Source organism: Octodon degus, unplaced genomic scaffold (assembly GCF_000260255.1).
Source record: "Octodon degus isolate 3935 unplaced genomic scaffold, OctDeg1.0 scaffold00234, whole genome shotgun sequence".
NCBI classification, from domain to species: domain Eukaryota; kingdom Metazoa; phylum Chordata; class Mammalia; order Rodentia; family Octodontidae; genus Octodon; species Octodon degus.
This window is the reverse complement of record NW_004524810.1, coordinates 1,393,737-1,404,663: the sequence shown is the minus strand read 5'-3', so window position 1 is coordinate 1,404,663 and position 10,927 is coordinate 1,393,737. Positions and strand designations below refer to the sequence as shown.

General features: G+C 40.4%; 1 protein-coding gene across 2 annotated transcripts in view; it reads right to left on the bottom strand.

The window, feature by feature from the left end:
• Umad1 (UBAP1-MVB12-associated (UMA) domain containing 1) overlaps nucleotides 1-10,927 on the bottom strand; it is a 261,883-nt gene that overhangs the window by 72,106 nt on the left and 178,850 nt on the right. For both annotated transcript variants that reach the window (XM_012512583.2, XM_023705985.1), the window contains exon 3: nucleotides 5,106-5,167. In XM_012512583.2, coding sequence (XP_012368037.1) covers nucleotides 5,106-5,167 — 62 coding nt within the window. The remainder of the gene's footprint in view (nucleotides 1-5,105; nucleotides 5,168-10,927) is intronic.

Sequence of the window (10,927 nt, the reverse complement as noted above, 5' to 3'; positions counted from 1 at the left end):
GGCGCAGGTTAGCAGGAAGCTCTCCACACACTCACCGGACCTGGGCTAGGACTGGGTCTCTATAATTTCTTAATAAGATATATGTACATTTTAAAACTAACTGAAATCATGAAACTTGTCCTTGATAGTGCACTAAGTGCCCAAAATAAGACTTTCTGTTGAACAGTTAACTCCTAGGAAGTATAAGAAACATTTTTTCTCAATGAGAAAAGTTAAAACTGTGTGTTTATAATGTAAAGAGGAAAAGAACTGAGTGAAAAGAGTGAAGAGGATAAGTCATTTAGTCATTTATCCAGAAGTCACTGCAGGGAATACTACCATCTGAACGTAGCTGAGGCCATCAAACTTTCAGTAAGATGCAGTTCTCACCTTCTAGGAGCTCAAGTTAGGATGAGGCTGTACAAGACAAGGGAAGTAGTCAGAAGGCATTGGGTTGCCCCTGGCTGGAGAAACAGAAAATAAAAAAATCACAAAAGACATGACATTTCTGAAGAGCTTAGGAGATGTACAGGAGTAACAAAACCTGTGGGTTTTTTAAAGAAAGAAACTTGAGAAGGAAACTCCTTATCAAATAATAAGCTGCGAACAGATGAGGACATAGCAGGGTAGGAAAAAAAACAGACTTGGAAGGTATTTGGTAGGTAGACTCAAGGACTTGACAGGTCTGAGGGAGAGAGGGGTTACACTTGCCTTTCATTCGGCAGGTGTATGAAATCTAAGCCATCAGATGCTGAAATGATGAGATGGGCGGGGGAGGGACACTGCAGCAGAGGGAGTGGTGATGTGACACTTGGGCAATGATGTAAAAGCGAAGTGAAGCTCTGGTTACAAATGGAAGATGCTGCCACCATCAAAACTAGACCGAGAGGAGAATGCTCAATGCCATCAATGGATGGGAGGGCAGCTGGTGTATGGGGCTGGAGCTGAGAAGAATGAAACAGGGCAGAGGATGGAACTCCTGGGAGCTCCTATAAAGGAACGTTGTGCTTATTCATCTGGCAGTGGGTTCTCAGCAGATTTTAAGCCAAGAAGTGATGAGACCTGACTGCCATGTGGAGGGTGCCTTATCACAGGGTGCCTGTCATCAGTGCAGACTGGGGAGGGTCACCTGAGATTCAGGCGGTCTGACGAAGGGACACATGGTCATGGAAACATCTGAACACGCTTTTATGCTCAAGAGCCATTCAGCCACTCACCTTTGTGATTGTCCTTGGGCCCCTGGGCTGCCCGTTCTCACAGCCACGCACGGCCACGCTTGGCCCCTTAGTACATTTACACCAAAACACACAATAGTGGCTAAGGGCCAGGAACAACCCTGGTTATAGAAGTTATTCATGCCAGTCAGCACAGACCTTGGTTATATCAGTTGTTTACACTGAGACTGGCGAGGTGTGCCAGCTCTGAAAATCTTGCCAACTTGGACTTAATTCCACCAGAAATCATAGCCCAAACAGCGCGAACCAGTGTAGATATCCCAGGCGTCCTTTTTCCCCCACACAGAGGAAGAATGGACACAGTGTCCTGGTAAAACTCATGGCTTACATTGCTCTAAAAGTAATGATGTCACAAAGCAGATTCCAGATACAGAGGTTGAAACGGCAAGACTTGCCAATGGGCTGAATGTGGACTGTGAGAAAAGAGGAGCCAAGGGTGACCCAAAAGTTTCAATTCATAGCCACCAGATAAAGAGTGGTGACATTCAACAGAGTTAAAAACTTGGACAGAAAGACACTTGAGAGTGGTGGGGTCAAGAATCAACAGTTCTGTGGCCAAATAAAGAACAAAACGTTTACACACTTGTATGTGATGCAGGCAACTGGACATACAGTATAGAATTTAGGAGAGATGTTTGGGCAGAGAAATACTAGAGCGAGCATGAGCCTGGTTTTGGTTTACATCTGGATGAATCCCCGGGGCCTCCTGCACTCCAGGGCGGTGCTGGCGACAGTGATCAGACAACAGGGCACCGTGGCTGGCTCGGAGTGAGGAGGTGGCTTCTGGTGGGAGAAGCCAGGTCACTGGATGGGATGTGGGAGGGAACACCTTCCTCACTGGCTCTGCCACTTTGCATCCTGCTTCCTGGCTGCCAAGAGGGGTGCAGCCTTCCACCAGCCCTCCTGCCACCATGCTGCGGCTGTCTGGAGCTGCTGACTACACAAGGAGTGAAATTCGCCAGGAACCAGCTGAGCAAGCACAGACTGAAACTTCTAACGCATGAACCAAAATAATCCTCTCCTCCTTTAACTTGTGGGTATCAGGTATTTGGTCCCGGTCAGCAGGAAAGTAACTAAGACAAACCTCTACCCAGAATCTAAAGCCATGACACTGGCTAAGTCTCCGACTGTATCAGTGTATGTGGGGACACAGTGCTCAGCAAGGTTTTGGTTCTTGTATTTTGAGAGAAATAATAAATTCCACTTTAGATACTTATGGTAAAAATAAATGATTCTACAGCAATTAACCACTAGAAAGAATGTATGCAATGTGTTAATTATTGAAACTGTCCTACCAATTTGATTTGAAACTCTCTCATTGCTATTTGTTTCTCAATAAAATTATGAAAAAAATAAATGATTATTTGGATGTTCTGTGGCAAAATAGTCTCCTGAAGTATTTTATTATTATCTTCTTGCATTGTGATTCATACTTATAGTACCCTTTACAGTGTTTGTTTCTTCTCTTTTAGTCAGCAGGCTCTGTTGTGGTGGCAGACACTGTCCTCCCAAGCCCAGAAGCTACCCAAAGAACACTTCTGAATGTGGAATTCTTTTTATCAATGAATCAACTTTGAAAAAAAGAGCTGCAGCCTGTAGACACATTCAATGACTCACATAAATGCTATGGTCTAAATGTTTGTACGCCTACCCCAGTTGCACATGTTGAAATCAACTCCTCAAGATGGTGGTATTAAGAGGAGTGGCCTTTGGGAGGGGACTAGTCAAAAGTATGGAATCCCGTGAGTGGAATGAGCTTCCTCAGAAGGGGCTAAAGAGACAGAGCACCTTCTACATGCAGACCCAAGAAGGTGAAAACCAAAAGCAAGCCCTTCCCGAACACCAAACTTGCTGGCACCTTGATCCTGGACTTTCCCTCCTCCAGAACTTAGAGAAATAAACTGTTGATAGTCACCAGGTATTTGGCATTTTGTAATCGCAGCCTGAAGACACTGAGCAATTAAAAACAAGTAGTCGTGGATGACTGCTGAACCTAGTGTTTATTTCCAAAATACATTGGTCTTTCTTTTCTATCAAAGATGCCACTCATGGTTGGCATTCCCTAAATGTTTGAATAGATAAAAGAGATCAAGTCCTGGATACCTAGGCCAGGAATTTTTCTTCTTGCTTGGGTCTGTTTCTTTCATCACTACCTACTCAGTTCTCCTACATGGCCTTAAGCAGTCACAGCTTAACAAATGTTTGTTGTACATGTGAATAAAAGAATGAACGTAGTTTTGTAAGAAAGGCAATTTTCTTCCCTTTTAGGAATTTACTTCATATATCATGACTTTAACTTTCTTCCCTAATTGTAAGACATTTGCTCTCTGTGAAAAATACGAACATAAAAGGAAAAATCCTAAAGTTACTGCTACCTATATAACTCATGATTGTAATTATCCATTTAACAAATCTTTTACATAGCCTACTTTGTGCTAGGCATTGAGCATACCACGGAGAATCAAATAGGCTAGGCACTTAATTTATCCTCTTATGCTATAAATATGCAAGTAGAGTATAAACAGAGGTATATCACCTGTACAGTTTCAAAACTCATGCATATCCTTGTACCATAATACTCAATATTCCCTTACATCTTAAAAGTGATTATTTTAGTGATTAAATAATGTTAATATATTTCTACGTAATATGTAAAAGTCTCCAGCCCGAGTACAAACTGCTAAATTATTACGGCCCTGATTCAACATGGCTGAATCCCAAAAGAAAAGCAACTTATCTTCCCAGGGACCACCTCCTGCTTCATCCCCAGCCCTGAACACAGCGCCCTTCTACTTTTCCCATGCCACAAGGGAGACCTCAATCTGCTCCTCACATGTCACTGAAACTACCCCTCAAACTCCCCCCTAACGAAAGTCCCTAAAATCTCAGCCTTCCTTTGTCTCAGGTCAGAGGGTCCCTGCCATCTCCCTGCAATGACCTCCTTGTACTCAGAGAGCACCCCACTTCTTTTACTTCTGCTTTTCTGCCATGCCACAAAAACCTAACAGTCTCCTAAGTACATTTTCTTTTCTTTATTTTTTGAGACAGGCTCTCACAGACATAGCTCAGGCTGGCCTGGAACTCCAGGATCCTCCTGCCTCAGCCTCCCTCACCCTGGGATTACAGCCCAGAACTACCATGAGCAGTTCACCTAATTACATTGTCAAGTGTCTTCAAGGAGAAAACAGTTTGCTTATGTACAAGGAACAAATACTCTAGCCTTTGCACAGAGCACTTTGCAAAAGTATAGTCTGATGTTAGAAACAGTAAACTAACTACTTGTGAATAGCTTATTTTCAAGCCTTTTCTATGGTTTCACGTAGGGTCTATTTAAGATGTACTATGAAATAATCAATTAAAAATAACTCTGATGCTTTAACTTGAGGCTTTATTCCTTAAAAGGCTCTATCACCTCCTCCCCCTTTAACCAGAAGCTTCCATTTCCAGCACTAGGAAAATCTCAGCAGGTATGAAGTCACCTCTCCCTATACTGAGATCTGCTGACATGGAGCAGATCACTTTTTCTTGGTTTCTGGGCACCTGTCTTTACAAGGACTGAAAATGTTATTTATCCTCAGAGGACTATGGAACCTTTTTTTCTTTTAATGTATTCAGTACAGGGTCTGTCTACACAGCTGCAACTCTAGAGATCCTCCTGTTTTTAGCATTCCCAGTGCTGGGATTACAGGCATGCGCCACCACACCTGGGTTTTGGTGGCTCAGCGTCCTGGGGCAGGGCTGGTGCTGTGGTGCCAGGGATCGAACCCTGGTTCCTGTCCTTGCTAAGAAAGAGCTTAGTCCACTGAGCTATCTAGCAGGCCCTAGGAACATGCAACCTTGATGTCCTGTTCTGTTTCCCCCCAAGTGGACTCTTAACTGGGTTTAACTTACCTCCGAAGGCTGGCTGCTATCTACTTCTGAAGTTTTATCTTCTGACTCATTTGCTTTATCTCCTACAAAGCAAAAAGACAGAAACTTAAGCATAGAATGAAGACTGAATTATCTTTTGTTATTTTGAACCAGTTTTTATTCCTATGCTCATATCATGAAAATCACCATTATTTCCTTTGTTATAAAGCAAAGAAGTTTTTAAGAATATTAACTTTATGCAGGCCTTATAAATCATCCATAAACACACAACCAACACCAGAGGTGTATCCTGCTTTATATAGGCTTATTCAAGGAAAATGAAATGAATTCATATCTTTAGATCAGTTTCAAATGAACTAAGAAAGCTTATGACTTAAAGAGAATAAGGCAAATTATTTTAAAATACCAATTCTTTATGATATGAATAACGATCTTCCAAGTTAGTTTTTCATATGGTTTATTCTTTGTAAGTATTTATAGATCAGTGGAATTTCCTTGGAGTAGATGCGTACTGTATATTCTATGTAATAACTAACCAAATACCACAATATCTTTACTGTAGGAAAGAACAACAGACAGCTGCATAAATAATCTTCAGTTAGTACTCTGATTCTAAAGCTGGTGGTTTAGTCACCAACTTGTGACTAAAGCTGACTTGAAAGACAGAAGACACAAACATAATCGGGCAAGTATCAGCATAACTAACTTACTAATGGCCTACTTTATTAATTATCACGAATGGTTGGTGATTAACGTATGACAGCCAGCCGATTAGTCCACCTTTTGAAACATAAGCAGAGGCTGATTTGGCAATATGTAAATTCTCTTCCCACACAATTGAGCCCGCTTAGAAATGTCCACAACAGGCCGGACTACCACACTCACACGTGACGGTCCGTCTGACAGGCACAGTTAGGAATCTGTTAATCTAAGGAGGGTCACAAGTCCAAATTCAAGTCGGAAAATCTTGGCTGAAGTTAACTTTTCCATGTGATAGACAAAAGGACCTAAACTTGCCGATGTATTTCAGTTGATCCACTTTATTGTAAATTGTGAACAGTGTTACCACTGTCGGGCATCGCACGGCATATTGTGAGTGTTCAATAAATATAAGTTGAACGAACTGGTGAACTTCTCTTTGTAGCTCCTCACTTACAAATGTGTGACTAAAGATTTAATGATACGTAATAAAAACCATACTTCAGAATACATTAATGTCTTTCTTCTACAACTGAATTGTGAAACTTAAAAGGGCAAATTTATCAAATACCACTTTGATGTTCAGTTAATAGAGATACATAATTGCGCAAATTTATTATATCTTAAAAATTAATTTTTTCAAAAATCGTACTGAAGGAAAACCATTAGCAACCTCAGGATTATGTCTAAAAAATTAATTTTTGCTAAGTAAAAAGTTAAATTAACCTACTCTGCTGGGCTGGAATGTCAGACAACTATTTTGATTGAATTTAAGAGACTTAGATTGACCGTTTATTGGCACATCCAGAAGATCTTTTCTTTTTTTTCAAAGAAATCCCCTTCTCTTTGAAAATTAGGGATATAATGATCAACCCCTAGTTTATAGGTTAAGAAACCAGCACAAGGATCTTACTTTCATTAGTTACAGACCACATGAACAGCCAAGGTAGAATACATCCCTACGATGAGGTTGGTGCATGCTGTGGACAGAACCCAAGGCCCATAGGTGTGGTGAGTGCGCAGAACCCGCGAGGAAAATTCATTTGTTCCAGACAGTCAATTCATCTTTTAAAACGATTAGTATTCTACCCATATAACTACACAAATGCTGTATTTGTCTAGAATCACCCAGCACAGAGTCCACACTTGGACATTTTCTAATTTCAAGGTGCGTATCTACCCAAAATTTTTCCATTTCTCCCTACTGCTTTAAAAATCAGACCAGTCTTCAGCCAGTGTTCCTGACACCCCACACCTTGTCTGCCTGGAGGTGACTGCCCACTCGCTGTTCACTGACACGCTGTCTAGTAATGACTCAGGACAATGACCATAAGGAAAATTCCATTGGCAAGATTCTTCTCTAATGACAAAGGAACAGAGCAAAAGCTAAACAAATGACATAACCAGATTACAATGAAATATAATTTTGGAATGTTTTTCTACTGAATTATTTTTCAGGCTAAAATTCAGGTTATTTTTTCTTAATTTTTACAAAATGTTTATTCTCTTAAATCCAATGTATACAAGGGTGTTAACATTTTAAAGTTTATCATTTCCACCAACTGTTGCATGGTCTTTATTTTTTTTTTTCTTTCTTTTTAGAGACAGGGTCTTGCTGTAGTTCAAGCAGGCCTGGAACTCACTAGGCAGTCCAGACTGGCCATGAACTCATGGCAATCCTCTTGCCTCAGCCTCCAAGTGCTGGCATTACAGGTATGCGCCATAGCACATGGCTTGCAGCATTCTAGAACTAAACCAAAATCACTTTTATCATATGTGTAACCAATGACCATTAATTCTTTTTTTAAAGGACTTAAGCTCTAAAATATTAGCACAGGTAGTTTTATTGTACATTTCACCTAGCAGATGATTTTTAAAACATGTGTAGAAATAATAGTTTCAAACTATGTAAATATAAAATGTCATGTTATCAATGTATTCAATCAAAAGCAATTGCCAAGTCCAGTGCCTTACCAAGAAATAACAATTCCGGATTGGACAGAAATGTACAGTGCTGTCAAAGCCCTTAACAGCTACCCACTAGCCCCGCTGTTCAAAGTGTAACTTACAATTGGAAGATGGGTGTCCTGGGAATATAATTTTACCCTCCTTTTAGATTCAGTTTAATATAAACTGAATAATACATATATATATATATATATATTATATATTTATATAAATATATAAACTGGCTAATATAACTACTTAGCCATTTATATTCTAAGTCACAGGGTACTTCCCAGCATTCACAACATCAGTTTCAGTTTGTACACATCTAAGTTACTAACACAAAGGATAGTTCTGCAACAAACCATTCCTAAAAGAAAAAAAATAAAATCACACCCTACACAAAACTCTAAACATAGCATGACTTAAAACAGATTAATGCACTGTGATTTTTAATATTTTAGTCATTTTCTAAATACTAGCATGTAAACTTATCTGGGTAATCTATGACAACTACAGCTTTACTTGCTGGGAAATTATGTACTGATTTCCTTGCATCCTCTTTCTATTTTTCATAAAACTCTGACTGGCTTTTTCTGATTCAATAAATTTCAAACTTTTTTTTTTTGGTGGAGAAGGGGACTGAAGGAAGGCAATAAACTGTGAACAGAAAAACGTTTTCAAATTCATCCTTTAAAATTTTTCTCGGTATTCTGCGCAGCCTGAGCCTGTGTGGATATGGCTTGCACCGCTGCCCCCTCCCCAGCTGACCAAGACAGGTTTATTTGTGTCTACCCCGCTTATTTAAATAATAAGAAAACCAGCGCAGAGGGGAGGTGGATCCCAATAAGTAGGCTGTTGAAAATCCTACAGCCACCGAGATTCAAGATGTATGCTCAGCAGCTGGACTTAATGCAGTTATAGAGAAAAATAAGACGTCCTCTGGGGAATGGAATCGTGATGTTCAATACAGAGGCCGAGTTCGAGTCCAGCTGAAGCAGGAAGGTGGCAGCCTCCGTCTGGGGCAGTTCCCATCACGCAAGTCAGTAATGTTGTACGCAGCAGAAATGATGCCTAAGCTAAAAGCCAGAAGACAGAAGACAGGAGGTGGTGACCCAAATCTTCAGCGAGGAGAGGGAAGCAAAAAAGGAAAAGGGAAGAAGTGCTCGGCTGTGGGCATCAAGGGAGCGACCCTTCCGCGGGGACACGGGGGAGCATTTCATCACTTTTCCTTTGCATCGATCGCCAGCACTACATATTTGTGCCATCTTCATCATCAGAGGTGACCATAAAATGAGTCCATCACAGTGGAACGCAGTGGAAATTTACATCCAGCTTTTATGCAATATAAAAGAAAGATATTTCTTTCGATGAAGAGTTTTTGTGGAAAAGTATTTTTAAATGGACGGTGGACTTCCAGAAGTTACTGGAAATCAATCTGTCCTCTGTGTAAGCATGTATTTCAGATAAATAAGTTTAGTACGATTTGAAATACACATTTTGTTCACCTTTTAAGTTAAATAAAATTTTAAACTGCAAAATAAATAAATAAAATAAAATAAAAATTTTCAATATGACTAAACTTTAGGCAAACTCAGTCAGGCACAGGATACCCTGGTTCAATCCCAAGCTCCACATGCCTTAATAGACCCGCCTTTAAGGCAGCCTGAGCCAGCCAAAAAAAAAGGACTAAAATTTAAAAAATTACAAATTACTAAAGGAGTAGCCTACTAATCTGTGACCTAAATTTCTAAGTATAAAAACAGAAGAATAAAACACTTCAACATTCAATTCTGAAATGTAGGACAATTACCTAAAGTGACTACACTGTTTACGGCACAACCAGGGATTGAACTCAGTCCCTTGCACTTGCCAGGGAAGTGCTTATTCTACTGAGCCAACTCCCTGGTCCCTTTCTTTTTTTTGGTGGAACCAGGGATTGAACTCAGGGCCTTGCACTTGCCAGGCAAGCGCCTATTCTACTGAGCTATCTCCCTGGCCCCAACTACACTGTTTAAAGCAGTCAGAAACACAATTCAGAAGGAGGTTGATTATTTTTCTTTTGGGGATAGGTAGTCAAAAAAAGAGTGACAAATGAAGAGACAAAACATTCTGTTTTCTATTTTAGGGGGTAATTACCAGATAGCTTAAGTTTTTGAAATCCATGCGACCTATTCAGATTGAAGATGACATTTTAAATTTTTTTGAATAACCCCATTTTTTCCTTGCGTGTCCAATCGATTAGCAATCACACCTTCAGGGACCACCTGTGCTTTAGCAGCTTGGTGAGTGCAGCATTAGGAAGGTCAAAATGACAAATTAAATTTCAAACTAGAAACACAAATCTACTCAATTGTTACATTCAGTTTTAGAATCATTTGCTCCCATGACAACAGACTGGCTGACGTCACTCTTGAACAGGCTCCCACCCACAGTAGACGCCCCAGCCACATCTGCCCCGTGACACAAGGTCATGTGTCAGAGAAGATATGCTCGGAGCCGAAGTTTAAAGAGATTTTAGAAAGCAATTTCTAATTTTTACAGAAATTCTTCAAAAGCTACTTTCTCTTACTCCCTCATCTCTCTTCTCACCGAAAGATGTATAAAGTTGCCCCTTCCAAGCTAAACCCTCAAAACTGATGCCAGGCAGGAAATTTCTGCAAATTAAAATAAAAACGGAAAAATTACATATATGATGTTTTTGGGTGTGGCAGAGAAGCAGAAATTAGGGGAGCAGTAGCCTTGATTAACTCTGAGGGGAGGTGGAGGATCCGCGGCAGGGAGATGGGCAGATACTCAGGCCTGAGACTTCATGGACTTCTGCCGGGGGCGGAGCTTGAGGGGCGGGCTCAGGACACACAAGGCGCTGATTGGAGGCTTCCTTGTGTGGGCGGGACAGGTCAAAGGAAGTTGTGCCCAGGGCTGGAGTGGGGAAGCAGGAAGTGGTCACTGGGAAGATAGGCTGTTGTTTTGGGGATTCAGCCGTGTTGCATCAGGGCCTTGATAATTTAGCAGGTGGTACGTGGGCCAGACATAGTATGCACTATAACTACTATATATTTTATATATCACAGTACTATATACTATGATGTATATATTTTTATTAAACACATCATAATATATATTATATGTAAATATATATTTAAATTACTTATTTATTTTAACATTTATTTATTGTGTGTGTGTGTGTGTGTGTG